Source organism: Peromyscus leucopus, chromosome 9, assembly GCF_004664715.2.
Source record: "Peromyscus leucopus breed LL Stock chromosome 9, UCI_PerLeu_2.1, whole genome shotgun sequence".
Taxonomy (NCBI): Eukaryota; Metazoa; Chordata; class Mammalia; order Rodentia; family Cricetidae; genus Peromyscus; species Peromyscus leucopus.
This window is the reverse complement of record NC_051070.1, coordinates 104,259,571-104,274,759: the sequence shown is the minus strand read 5'-3', so window position 1 is coordinate 104,274,759 and position 15,189 is coordinate 104,259,571. Positions and strand designations below refer to the sequence as shown.

Sequence of the window (15,189 nt, the reverse complement as noted above, 5' to 3'; positions counted from 1 at the left end):
TATAAATAGTCAGAATTGCCTCCATTTTTCATCCCACCTCCCCGTGAACAGAGAAGGACACTCTAAGATACTTCTGCAACGAAGTTATAGATCACAAAGTCCAGTCTTCCAAAAGAAGCTCGTTCAGTTTAGGGTTAATAGCCCTGAATTTACTAAGGATGGGGCCACAAAGTTCTAAATCCTCACATCTTACAACTTACGAACACCAGCATGACAAGCACCCCAATTGACTCAGGAAATACATTTTTCCAAGACCAGTGGCTTATGAAATTTATTCTCCAATTGGCTGATCTCTGAAACAGTTGTTTGTCATAATCAGATTTTGAGCCCATATATCTCCTTTCAAGCAATGGCTGTACCATAACCCCTAGCTCCATCCTTGTTTCTGGTCTGGGTAGAGCAGATCTCCACAGTGAATGAAAACACGGCTCTTATCAACTAGCAGCAGTACTCGTTTTGTTTAACAGTGCTGGAAATTAGTTTTTCAGCCACTGATCTTGACAGGTCAGCTGTCAAAAGTGAGTGTCTATGACCATCAATTCATCTATCCCATAAACAAACCCCTGTCTACAAAATGTGGTTGATGTACTTAGGTACAAATGAAATGGTCTGGAGCTGTGTGACTAAGTGTCAGAACTTCTTAGTAAAAGGCTTTTCTGACTTCCCATTTATCAACTCTATCAGCCTCATTTGGCTCTTGCTAACTGAGACATTCTCCTTGCATTCTGATCAGGGAATATCAGATGCCCTCAGGGTAGAGGTGGGGGACAGTTCCCTCCTAAGTCGACCATCTGCAAGCTTGAGAATTATTTTTAAATTCCACTGGGTCTCTCATTGGAACTATCTTGATCTGTCCTGGTCTTCTAGACAGGGTGTTCTGAGACATTGCCTCTCTCAGAAATTGTGAAAACTCCAACTCTGTTCCTAAGATTTGGACAAGAACACATAGCTTTGTGGAAATGGTCTCAGCCGCAGGCACTGGGCTCTAGCCTCATCTGAGAGAATAATAAGCTTTCTTGCCCAACACGAAGGATCCTGAATTCTGGAACATGGTTGCACTTTGATGTGTTTGAAAGACAGAATTTGTGTTTCACTTTGAAGTAGTTCTTCTTCCTTTGCAAGCTACAGGATGCCTAAAGGCCAAAGAGAGAAACTTGGTATTAAAAGAAAAGAAAACAAAACAAAACAAAAAACCCGTTAAGTCTCAGGTACTTTCAGAACCCAAGATAAAGATAACAACAGGCTTAGAATATTTTTTTTTCTCTTTCTTATGATGTCCAATTTGACTTACATGTTCTTCCATCAGATTTGACTATATATTAACAAAAAATGTTCAATGTCATCCCGCTTTCTTAATAGAGAAAGATTTCCTGTCTTCGTGATCTGGTCCTCACCTGTGGTTACTTCTCTGTCTCCAGACCCACCAAGTTTAAGGGGCCCTTCTGTAGCATGGAGGCTTAAGCTATGAGACAATAGTAAAGTTAGCAGTATGCCTCCTCTAGGAAATGAGGGACCCCTCTCCCCATAGTTCCCTGTAGCCAGACACTGGATTTATTTGGTTATTTGTTTTTGAATAGAATTAAGCCTTAACTTAATAACAGGTAAGAATCTAGATGTACCTTTGACTTTCAATCCCCAGAAGAGCATGTGATAGAATTTTATTGATTCATTGTGCTAGTTATTGTTTATCTAAAGCTCCTTTTCCCTTCCTGCTAAAGTAGTGAAAATCCTATTAAAAGAAGATGAGCATAAAGCAGGTAATAATGACTGTTTGCTATTACTCTGCCTACATGCAACATATATCACACACATTTTAACATATTTTGTTCCATTTTTATTAATACTTTTTCTGTATACATAATTCAGGTTATATGAAACAGGTTTATAACCTGTTGGTGATTCTTAATTAAGCTATTTTATGATAGGTTATTTCAAAATTATTTTATTCCTTTAACAGCCTCTCAACTTGGTAGGCAGGAAATACAAATGGTATTCTATTTTACAAATAAAAAATGGAATTTGAGTGAATATATTAAGCAAATGTTCATTGATGACCTTCTATGTCTCAAGTGCTCTGAGGTCATCCTGCTAAATGCTGGGAACATATGACTCATTCATAAAACCTGCTAGTCTCACACCTTCAAGCTCCCATCTTCTCCAAAGCTACACCAGTTATAACAGCTGCTTATACAGAGGAGATTGCAGTGGTATCTGAGGCAAGTTAGAGCCAAGTGATGGGAATGAGCAAGGCCAGCTGCAGCTTATGGTCCTGGTCCCAGGCAGTAGGGCAGGAAGTCAGGCCCCATAAGTGCCCCAGAGACTAATTCTGAGTCAAAGGCCCTGGAGATCACTTCTAGTACAGCTTTGTATAAATCCTGGAGACGAGGAGGAACATTAGTTGTGATGAATATAACATACTAGTGTATTAAAATAATGCATGATATGTTTATAGCTTCATATCAAGGGAGACAGGTGTTGGGAATGATTAGTGGAACCTCTACAACATTTCTGTTATTCTAAAACTGTTCTAAAGTAACAGTGGTTTTTAAAGATGAGTCATAATTTATCAGACCCAGAAGGAGAGAAATAGCATCCTGGGCAGAAATAATTGAACATAAGGTTCAGGAGGGCACATGTTGAGCGTGGGAAAGAGTGGAATTCCTGGGATTAGAGTCTACACGGCTATCTAAACTGAGTGAGCTGAAAGTCAGAGTAGACTTGGGGCTGGGAAAGCTGTTGTTTTGGGTCAGACTTATGAATATTTGGAGTTACTCTGTAGGAAATGAGAATTTATTAGAAAATGATAATTTATACACTTTGTGTTTTGAAATACTTTAAAATTGTATTTTATGCATATAAGTATTTTGGCTTGCATGTATATCTGTGTACCATATACATGCCTGGCACCCATGGAATCTGGAAGAAGGCATTGGATCCCCTGGAACTGGAGTTAAGGATGGTTGTGACTACCATGTGGGTGCTGGAAACTGAACCCTGGTTGATTACCAAAGCAATGTGTTCTTAACCACTGGGCTATCTCTCTAGGCCTGGTTAATTTATTTGAAAGGTATGTTCCAACACACAGAAGATGGGCTAGAGGAGAGCTGGTAGTAATGAGACTGATAAGGAAACTGTTGCCATGGTTGGGGCAGAGTTGTGCTGCCCAGAGCCTTATTGTGGGTTGAAGCAAAGCATTCAGGGAGAAGCCTTGAAAGATAGAGCTCTTCTACAAGTGAACTGAATCCTAAGTAGACCAGTGCTTTATTCCATGCTCCTGTTTGTTTTTACTCCCAAATCTCACACCCAAGTGCAATCTCAATACAAATACAGCCTGGCTGATGAACGCTAGGCAGAGTTCTACACCAGGTGCTCAATCAAGCCAAGGTATCAAAGTGCTAAGATGCCCCTCCCTGTGCCAAGGATACTTGGTAGCTGCTGCAAAAATCCAACCACAACATAGGCTAGAATATCCAGTTGACACATCCTTATGTCAAGATTGCCTTCATCCTAACTCTGAGTCATTGTGATGGTAAAAGACACCTCCAAACACCACCCACACCCAGAAACATGGACCACACATCAGGGACTAGGCAGCTCCAGAGCCAGCTAAACAGTTACTGGATGCAGATACAGATAGCCAAAATGCACACCTGTTCCTGGCCCTTAGATCCAATCTGTAGCACACAAAGGAAACAGGAAACCAAGTCTTTGACTGAGTTTTTACTTTTGTCTTTGCAAGCATTTTATTTTGTTTGTTAAAGATTGTGTTTATTTTTAATGATGTGTATGTATGAGTGTTTTGTCTCATGCGTGTGAGTAAGGCTGATGAGGCTGATGAGGACATTGGATCTCCTAGAGCTGGAGTTATAGACAGTTGTCATATCTATGACAGATAGAACTCAGCCATGTAAGTTCTGAGAATGGAAACTGGGTCCTCTCTGCAAGAGCAGCATGTGCTCTTAACTGCTGAGCCATCGCTTCAGCCCTGGCCCTAATTTTTAGTCAGCTCCATGAATCTACTGAGTCTGGGTACTATTTTTTTTTTTTGGAACCACGGTGGGAAATAACCACATTATTTCCTTCTCTTTGTTTCAGTTCTCAGAGAATGGTACCATTAAACATCTTTGGTGTCTTTGATTAGAATTCTGGTAATATCAATTTGCTCTTCACTCCAGTGTGCTGTAAGTTAATTAGCAGTGGTGTGGGGCTCTATAGAATACATGGCCATGCTCTAAATTAAATTATTTATTCTCTATGGACATACATCCTATTATTTAAGATGGAATTGATATTAGTATATGTTGGGTCCAAAGTGACAATAAGAAACACCAGACGTCTTTAGTCTTTTAGTCTTAATACGGGCTTCTATATCTCATTTTGGTGGTTTTTGTTTTAGGTCTCAGAATTGTTGTATCTTTCAGGTAGAATGCTTTCTCACTTTCTAGAAATGTGGCTTCTTAGGTTTGAGTGTCAGAACTACAGAGAATTCTGGGAGAGTAGAAATAGTCTAAGTGCAGCTTTGGCAGCTCCTTTAGGGCCCCAGAAGTACATGTCCAGAGGAACACATCTGGAGTTAAACAGATACCTTATACTTCTTCCATAATGAAGAGTGGGTACTGTCTAGAGCTGTTTGGTGCATTAACCCCTTGCTATATAAATGGAGCTCAATGGAGCACCAGCACCAGCAGCATCTTGAAGCTTGTTAGATATGGATAAACTCATCAGAAAATATCTAGAAAAGCCATGTGACTTGCACATATCTATAGTTTGAGAACTACCAATTTGATTTATAGCAGTGGCACATAATCCTTGCTGAATGTTAGAATCACCAAGAGAACTAACATATCCATATCTTGTCCACTACCAGCCAATTCAATCAGAATCTCCATAGATGGAGCAAAGTTTGAGTATATTCAAAAAAGTTCCCACAAAAGAGCCCAAGACACAGCTAAGCCAGTGGCTTGGGGTGCATTAATATTCCTCATGACCAGACCTCAAGGTTCTGATTTATTTGGCTCAAGAAAATGTCTATTGTCTCTCTGCAATTAATAATTGAGGTTCATTGACAGCACAAGGGTTTGGTCATTGTTGCTAAGACCTTGTAGCCATGTAGGAAGGAAAAATGACTCTTGAACATTTTGTCTTCTCTACTGCTCCAAAGCCAGAGCCCTCTCCACCCCCTTAGCAAACACATCAGGGATGCGACAGACTATTGAATACAGCCTGAAGCCTCATAAAGATACTGGCAGATAGCAAGCACATGTACTCGGCTACCAGCTTCTACTTACCTATCATAGAAAGTTACTGAGGTTGTACCACAACAAAAACAGGCAGAGAGAACTTAGCCCTTTTTGTTGTAGGCCCCAGGGTGCTTGACAAGCCTTATACTTGTGTCTTTGTTAATTACATTATTATTCTACCTCAATTCAACTAGTTGTAGTGCCATCAAAGGGAAGGTTAAAGGCACAGGTAGGGAAGAGAAGACTTTGTGGAATGCACAGTGACATCACTTTCAGAGAGGACAGAATAAAATTAGACAAAAACATTCATTCCAGAGGCAAAATCCTCCAAGTTGGCTTTATTTTAGGGATTTTAGAGCTCTGGGCCTCCAAGTGAGATGATGGAGTTAGTGAAACTTTCTGTTTGATGCACCTCTGTCCTTTTATGGTTTGGAGAGGCCTCTAGGTCTCCAAGAGGCCCAGGTTGTTGCTGTCTGCCTGTGTGATTCAAGATTCTGGTTTAGCAGCGGCCTCTAAGGTGTATACCAGATTCTTCCATCCCTTACTCTTCCCTATTTCTCTCCACAGCTGGCAACCTGGGACTCGGAGAAGGGCTTGAATGGCAGTCTGCAGGAGAGGCCCATGGGCAGCCGCCTCCAAGGACTGACTCTCAAAGTGGTGACTGTCTTGGTAGGATCATGGGGATGTCCTGGGACCTTCATTTTCTAGGTCTCTGAGTCAGAGGCTGCTCTCTGTTAATGCAGGGTTGAGGAGAGGATGTTGAGGGACCACTTGAGTTCTCAGGAGTCCTCTCCTTCAGATAATTATGTGGCACAACCTAAGGGAGAGTGAGATGGAAGAGTCTCTCCAAGGACTTCTGGGACTACTAGAGGAGATCTCCAGGGTGCAGTGTAGGAGGACCACTCATGGCAACTGCTGCTGGGCTCCTACTGGGATCCTACCTGGATCTTGACCTACTGCTCCTCCTTGGAGAACAATGTGGATAGCCAGCTTTCCCAGAAAGATGCTTGGGGGAGGAAATTCTCCTAGTGGCTAACACTGCTGAGGGTAAATGTGATAATAAGTGTGCAGTGAAGAAATGTTAATTAGTTATATTTTTCTACATAGTTTTCCTGGAATCATAGACTGTTGCAATAGTAAGACTCATTAATATTTTTTAAATTTATTTTTCCTTTTAGAAGAACTTAAAATTTTCTAATTTGGGGGTAGCCCAGACATGGCTCAACTTTTTCATTCCCTCCCAGAAAACTCAGAAACCTTTGCCTGCAACATTTCTGTTTTCCCTAAATGCATAATATGAATGAGCCTTAAATCCTGTTTCCTTCCTTCCTTCCTTCCTTCCTTCCTTCCTTCCTTCCTTCCTTCCTTCCTTCCTTCCTTCCTTCCTTCCTTCCTTCCTTTTTTTCTTTTCTTTTCTTTTGATTTTTGGAGACAGGTTTTCTACAAGTAGTTTTGGTACCTGTCCTGGATCTCACTCTGTAGACCATGCTGGCCTTGAACTCACAGAGATCAGCTTGTCTCTGCCTCCTGAGTGCTGAGATTAAAGGTGTGCACCACCTCTGCCCAGCAAATGCTATTTCTTTTAACTAAAGGAATTCCATTAGATGCATTGCCAGGGGGGCTCTTTGCCCTCAGCCCCTTCATATTCAATTTTACACAAGAAGAAATATTGTGGGTGGGTAGCTGAAATGTTTTCTAGATGATCACTTACCTCCCAGGACATAGATATAGTCTGTAGGTATGAACTCAGTATGGTTGTGGATTCATGATCTTGAGGTTTAATCCTTCCCTATCCTTTGACTTATGGTGTAACATTGGTCTGTTAATGGGCACTTATTTTCTAGTACAATCTGATAGATGAAATGCTGTCTTCTCTCTGTCTAATATCACATAGCTTTATGACCATGCATTATTTTACATGAGAGGTGTCTTAAGTCTTATGTGGCTCCCTTAGAATAATGACATATCCTAAGGACAGAACCCTATGTCAGTATGAATTCTATAGAAGAAGGAAAGAAAAGACACCATTTGATTGTGGGGCCTGAGGGTTAGGATAGAAGCTAGGAAGAAACACACAGGACAATTAAATCCCTACTGCCCCATGCTGACCTGCTGACTGGAGCATCGCTCCTGTGCACTGTACCTTGACTGTCCATAAAGAGCTTTTTAGAAAAGGGCAGGAGAGTTCAGTCTCTTCATAGAAATTGGGTAAATACCAACATTCCACTATTGTTGGTGGTTATCATCATTATTATCCATGCTGGGGATAGAACCTAGGGCCTTTTATATGCTAAACATTTGCTTTACCACTGAGCTACACCCCCAGCCCTAATACTAACATTCTAATGTTATGATTCATCAGATTGGTCCCTGTACCAATAGCCTGGAAATATATGTCAATTAACGTGTTGTTGGTTTGAAGAATATTCATTCTATTTTCTACAGGAAGAGCCTTTTGTGATGGTGGCTGAGAACATCCTTGGACAGCCCAAGCGTTACAAAGGGTTCTCCATAGATGTGCTGGATGCATTGGCTAAGGCTCTGGGATTCAAGTATGAGATATACCAGGCCCCTGATGGCAGGTATGGTCACCAGCTCCATAACACCTCCTGGAACGGGATGATCGGGGAGCTCATTAGCAAGGTAAGTTCCAGGATCAGGGCCACAAAGAGGGGCATTCCAATATGTCTCTAAGAGCTATCTAAATTTGACCCATTACATAGTCAAGTCCTTAGGACTACACTGAAGCATCCTTTTCCTCTCTGTCTTCCATGCTACGCCCGTTTCTGCTCTTTTATTTTCTCATTCACTGACAACCCTGACTTTTCCCTTCTTGTACATTGCTCATTCCTTTGGGGCCTACTTCCTATAATAAACCTTCTCTATAATTCACCCTTTAATAAACCACTTACATTCTTGGGCTGAAGTGGGAAACTTACCCTCCACCCCCACCAAGGAGTTCTGCTGAGTGCTTTTTCTTTCATGTCTTACAAACCACAAGTATAATATACAGCCATGCAAATGTGAGTGTGTAAGTGTGAGTGGACATGTTCACATGTTGGCTTTGTTGTGTGTTGAAGGTATGACATCCCCACACATCTTACCTTTCACATTGTTTCCTTTCCTCCTATCTGCAGAATATATCTTCATTGACACTCATAGCATGAAGACGATTCATCACCTCTCAGTCTTGTTCCTGATACTTACTTCATTTCCTCACAGTTATTTACAATGGCGACTCCCTCTCTAATATAACTGCTTCTACTAACCTTGACAATTCCTGGCATTGCTGTGGACAGCCCAGGACTCAGAGTGCCTTGTCTCACTCCAGTTATCTTTAATGTAACCACCCCCCTCTATCTTATTAACATCTTGCAAGACACCCTCGGTGCTGATTTATGACCACAACGGTTGTCCTTCTGATTGTTCTGGGGGGTGGGGGGAGGTTCTTTCTCCTGAACACAGGATCTTGCTTTATAAGCCTATGTAGGAAGATACTAGGCCTATTACCTTGCCATAGTCCATTAACTTTTTTTGTAAAAGCAACTCTATTGTAGTAGAATTTAGAGTCTATAAAAATTACCCACTTTAGATCTTCATTTTAATATTTAGTAACTGTACAGAGTTTGTGCAAGTGCTACTGTATTCTAGTCTCAGAGCACTTCCATGATCACATTACAGTCCCTCTTTGATAGTTACAGCTAATTCATTCTTACTCTCATCCCTTGGTCTTCCTGTTTCCTCTAGAGCAGTGGTTCTCAGCCTTCCTAATGCTGCGACCCTTTAATATAGTCCTCATATTGTGGGGACCCCTAACCATAAAATTATTTTCATTGAACTTTATAACTGTGATTTTGCTGCTATTATGACTCATAATATAATTATCTGATATGAAGGATATTTGATATGCAACCCCTTTGGGGGTTGAGACCCACAGGTTAAGAACCACTGCTTTATAGAGGTGCAGTTGGGAACATTGTTTATATATGAAGGAATATCATACATGGTCCCTGGTGTGCGGCTCTTTCCACTTGGCATACATACTTGAGATGTATCCATTTTCTATGTTTCTTGTACCCTTTTGACACTGTAGCCTTCCCTAAACTGTGTACCTTCTGTGGTCAACCACACAAACGCTTGTACAGTTCATTTCATATGATTTTCTGTGTCCTTGAATTCTTGTTATATACAAATCTTGAATCAATGTTGTTATGTATCCTCAAAGTACTCATCCAGGTTTCTACATGAAATCTAAAAGCCTATCCAGATTAACTCGCGGACGTGTGTGCTCTCTATCCTCAACTGTCTACTGTTTTCATTTGTTGGATGCCATGACTACATCCCTCAGATATGCTTCAGAGGTTTTCTTTTCCTCCTCAAGAAACCTAATAACCTTTTTCCTTCTCAAAGGAAAAACTAGTTATCCTTCTATATTTGAGAAATAAATTGAGACTTCTGGGTATGAAAGTCTACTTACTGTGAAACACATCCTATAAGTTCAGGGCCTCCACTGCTAGTAGGGGAATATCTCTCCCCAGTGTCAGGAAGCCCAGACCTGCATTTCCAGTTGGTTTCAGTGAGCTTCCTCTGGATCTTGATTCATAAATGAGTTCTCCTTTCATCCTATGCTAATAACCTCCCCTGATCCAACTTACTCTTTAAATCTTCTTTTGAACTTTATTTTAAAAAAGACTACTTTTGTGTGTATTGTATGTGTATTATGGGTATGTAGTGTATGCATTCACACATACACCACTGAGTCCATGTGGAGGCCAGAGGACAACTTGCAGGAGTCAATTCTTTTCTTCTACTGTATGGGTCTTAGGGATTACACTCAGGTTGTCAGGCTTGGTGGCAGGCCTATGCCTGCTGAGCCATCTAGAGGCCCTATCTCTCAGCTCTATAAATATGGTACAGCCTTTAAAGAGATTCCTGAATCTTTGGTCCATGAGAGAAAGACAAGATTCAGACATGCTCTAGCATAGGCACCTTCAACATTTTTTTCTGATATTATTTTAGGTCAGCGATTCTCAACCTGTGGGTCTTGATCCCCTTGGGGGACAAATGACCCTTCCACAGGGGTTGCCTAAGACCACCGGAAAAACACATATTTCCATTATGATTCATACCAGTATCAAAATTACAGATATAGGATAGCAATGAAAATCATTTATGGTTGGGGTCACCACATGAGGAACTGTACTAAAGGTGTTGAAGGGTCGCAGCATTAGGAGCCCCTGCCCTAGCACACAGTGTGCACATAAAACAAGAAAGGCAGCAAGATGCCCCAGAAAGTAAGAACACTTGCTGTTCAAGTCTGAAGGCCTAGGTTTGACTTCCAGAACCCATGTCAAGATCGGAGAGAACCAATACCTGAAGTTGACCTCTGACCTCCACACATGTACCTGCCCTCACACCCCTCTCTGTCTCTCTCTTCCTCTCACACACACAAATAATAAATGAAAACTTTAAAAATCAACGAAGAATATTTTTTGAGGTTGAACACACTTGGACAATCATTTAACAGAATTCTGAAGTATTTTAGAAGTGCAGTCAATGGAGGTGGGATAATGGAAGTGGCAGAAGCTTGCTGGAGAAATAGCTGGTACCTGCCCTCGCTATGCAGGGAGGATACAGATTAACCTTGAAGGAAGAAGGATGTCCTTGGTAGGAAGTAGAAGGCCAAGGTGCCCTTTTGGATTACTCGTCTACTTAGTGCTGACTTTCAGTGTTATGGCATTTTGACTGGAACACAGGCAGAAAGGAGATAAAGTTTGCTAGGTGGAATGATAAGAAAAGAAGCAAGTGGAATTCATGGGAAGTAAAGATCCTTTACTGAACTTTATTATCTAGAAGAATGTTGTAGGAGGTTTTAGGTCCAGGGAGAGACATCTGTAAGATGAAGGAGGTAATAAACAACATGGTGTTGAATTGTCCTTATGTTCTCTGTATTCTCAGGGGTCAGCTCTCAAACCCATTGCCTCTGAGCAGATCTTTGAAATGAGTAGAAGGTGGACCTTGACCTAGGGTAGAAATCAGCAATGAACTGAAAGTCACTTCTCATGAACTTCTTTGTCTCTCAGAGAGCAGACTTGGCCATCTCTGCTATCACCATCACCCCAGAGAGGGAGAGTGTTGTGGACTTCAGCAAGCGATACATGGACTACTCGGTAGGGATCCTCATCAAGAAGCCTGAGGAGAAAATCAGCATCTTCTCCCTTTTTGCTCCCTTTGATTTCGCCGTGTGGGCCTGCATCGCCGCTGCCATCCCTGTGGTTGGTGTGCTCATATTCGTGTTGAACCGGATACAGGCTGTGAGGGCTCAGAGCACTGCCCAGCCACGACCCTCTGCCTCCGCCACCCTGCACAGTGCCATCTGGATTGTCTATGGAGCCTTTGTTCAGCAAGGTACCTTCCCAGTCGTCTCTTGTCTGAAGAGCCCTGGGGGCCCGAAAAAGCTTATCCTCTGGTAAAATTCTCAGATGCATATCACAAAAGTCATTTTAAATGTGATTTTATTTGATCTCAGGACATTGCCAATATCAGGCTGCACTCGGTTTTTCTAAGCAATACCAGGTGGAAATTAAATAAAGCAACAAAGATTCCCAACTTTCATTCCTGATTCTCCATTTTAGAGAAAATTAACTTTGGATTTCAGTGTATTTTCCTTCCCTCCCATGTTAGATTGATTGCTATGCATGCAAGGTTGTCAAATGGAACGCTGCACAAACATTCACATAGTGCAGCAATCTGTAAAGTGCTACTCCAGCTATTCTTGAAATATAATGTCTCCTACCTTCCAGAGGCCTGGTAGCACTTCTGTCTAGTGGTGAGTTTCAGGATTGTGCAATTTTGACCAGAAACAAATTGCAAAGTTCTTAATGTGAATCTCAGCCCTGCAAGCATCATGGCAAAATCTTTTCAAGGTTACATAAGGAGAATAGGGAGAGAGATTTCTTCTACTACCACCTAAGGGACCAAAGAGAAATAATTGGCTACAAAGAGGTAGCTTCTCACTGACTGCTACATGCAGTGCTTTCTGAGAATCCCGGAGGGGAAAATCATCCAGTGAGGGCAGCTGAATATCAATAAAAGTGATATGGGAGATCTCATTTCTCTGAGTTAAAAGAAAGCTAGGAGGCCTCCAGGTAGGAAGAAATTCTTTATTTACAGAATTCCTAAGTGTTCTCCATGTGAATTTGAAATTGCCAAAGATCTTATATTGCGCACTAGCTCTGGAAGTTCTTGCCACAATGAGATAGAACCTTGTAGCTGGAAGACTTGGTGTTATGACAAATTTCTCATCACTAGATTCCAATCTCAATTTCCCTGCCTTTTACCATCCTCTGGCCTTTCCCCATATTGGTGGTTTTAAGAACATTTCCTTAAAAAAAAAAAGTTCTGTGCACAAGTGATAGCAGACTTTGACCTTGGCCAAGGAGGCAGAATCTTGCTGGAGGTCGGAGTGAGAGGAAGGCACAGCTAATCTCTCTGCATTCTGCAGGTGGCGAGTCTTCTGTGAACTCTGTGGCCATGCGCATCGTGATGGGCAGCTGGTGGCTCTTCACCCTCATTGTGTGTTCCTCCTACACAGCCAACCTTGCTGCTTTCCTCACAGTGTCCAGGATGGACAACCCCATAAGGTACGTCTGCTCCTCCTTGATCTACATCAGCTCTGATGTAGTCTTGTTGAGGCTGCCCGATGGTGTAGAGAGAGGCACCAGGCAGAGACATACTCAGACACAGGCTCTGAAGCTGGATAAAGGGAATGTTTAACGTGAGAAGGGCTCCAATCCTGCAATTTGTTGTAGTCATGATTACATAAATATATAAATTAAATTTATCTGAACATTTAAACATTGATTATAAAACTAATAAACTGAAACACAAAATTAACAAATTAAATTTCCTCAGACTTTTAAAAATAGAATGTAACCACATTTAATCAAAATTTTATCAACATTCATTTAAAATTAATTAAGATCACAAATCCAATATATTTTCAGATCTTCAAAGATCTTAAAATTATTTTTTAAAAACATGCCAGTTGGGCCCTGGCGATGGCACAGTTGGTAAAGATGGCAGTGGTCAAGGCTGATGACCTAAATTCAATCCATGGCACCCACATGTGGAAGGAAAAAACCAGATCTTCTGACCTTTACATGCATGCCAAGGTAAACATGTAAACACACACACACCCACACCAAATATTTGTTTTTGCTTATATTCATAAAATTATAAGAGTTTTATCAAGAGTGAATTCTTGTTTTATTTAATTAAAATATAATTTCAGGTATGACTTTCTTCCTTCATTTTTGCAAAATGTTAAAATTATACAATGAGAGAATAAATTCAATGTCAAAGTTACTCTTGAAAATGCCTTAATTATGATCAGATTCTCAGATGCAGTGCAAATTACCAAAAACAAACAAACACACAGAAAACCACATACTACCACAACAGAACAAAGGCACAAAGTAAATGTGTATTAAACCTGAAGGTGCCCAGGTGAGAGCAGGCCTGGATCTGCCCAGTACTTAGCTGGATAGCATAGTGATTCCAGTATGGCCTCTCCCCTGGGCTCTGCTGTGAAGTTCCTGCTTTTCCTAACATTTCCAGTTCACTGTATCACTATCAACCTCTTGGTTCTTTTGCTCTCCTCATGTATGGAGTTTTCTGTTTCAATCTGTTTCTTTTGCTCCCAACTGCCTATTTAAGAATTCAAATTCCTTGACTAGGACTCAAGATTCAGTTTGATATTATCTGATATCATTATGAAATTGACATTTTAACTGCGATAATTAGAGATTCATATGCAGTTGTAATAACACAGAGAGGTCTCCTAGGATCAGCCTAGTTTTCCCCAATGCAACATTTAGCAAAACTGTAGTATAGTATTACACTCAGGTATTGATATTGATATGATTGACTGGTTTTATTTAGATTTTCCATTAAATATGCTATATAAGTAGAATTGTGCACTTTGACTGTGGCTTTTTTAGTTAGCCTGATTCCTCAGTGACTCTTGCAGGTTGCTGGTGTAGTCATAGTTCATTGCCTCTCAGTGATGAGCGCATTCCATGTACTACAGTTTGTTTAATCATCCACCCATTGGAGGACATCTGGGCTGCTTCCAGTTCTTGGCAATTATGAATAAAGCTACTCTGAACATTTCTGTAGGTTCTTGTGTGAACATAAGGTTTCATTTACATGCAATCATTATACAAGAGTGCAATTGCTAGGTTGTATGACAATTGAATGATGAATTTGATAAGAAACTGTGTTGGCATTTAGTGTTGTTTTCACGTTTTATTTCTTTATTCTGATATGTAGAGTGATGTTTCATTATGGGTTAAATTTTCATTTTCCTAATGAACAACAATGAATACTTTTTCTATGCTTATTTACTTATACATCCTTGTCAAGAAAAATCTGATTTTAATATTTTACTTCTTTTCTAATTGGACTATTTGAGCCCTGCCATTGACTTTGGAAGGTTCCTTGGGTGTTTTCTATTTATATATTTTTTACATATTTTATCAAATGTACTTCTTCATCTGATATGTGATTTGCAAACATCTTATTCCACTCTGTAGCTTGCATTTTAAATCTCTTAACAGGATCACAGAGAAAAGTTTTCAATTTTGATGAGGTCTAATTTAGAATGTATTCCTGGACCAGTCAGGATTTTGACATCATCTTAGCCTGGCATAAGATGTTGGAGATTTTCTCCTTCCTAAAACTTTTATAGTTTTATATTTTTCATTGTGGTCCGTACCAATTTTACATTAATTTCTATATTTGGATTGAAGTTCATGTTGAAGTGGGTTTTTTTTCTTTATTCATTTATCCAAGCATTATTTGTTAAGCAGTATGGACTAGGTATGGTTGAGAGAAGTTTAGATAACAACATTGTACAGGAGAAAAGCCCCTGCTCTGGAGGGGACAA

The 15,189-nt window shown here is 40.5% G+C and overlaps 1 protein-coding gene across 3 annotated transcripts in view; it reads left to right on the top strand.

Moving 5' to 3' along the window:
• The window catches only part of Grid1 (glutamate ionotropic receptor delta type subunit 1), a 714,577-nt gene that overhangs the window by 584,664 nt on the left and 114,724 nt on the right, over positions 1 to 15,189 (top strand). For all 3 annotated transcript variants that reach the window (XM_028878315.1, XM_028878314.1, XM_028878316.1), the window contains 4 exons: positions 5,808 to 5,909; positions 7,686 to 7,883; positions 11,324 to 11,648; positions 12,745 to 12,883. In XM_028878315.1, the coding sequence (XP_028734148.1) occupies positions 5,808 to 5,909; positions 7,686 to 7,883; positions 11,324 to 11,648; positions 12,745 to 12,883 (764 nt within the window). The remainder of the gene's footprint in view (positions 1 to 5,807; positions 5,910 to 7,685; positions 7,884 to 11,323; positions 11,649 to 12,744; positions 12,884 to 15,189) is intronic.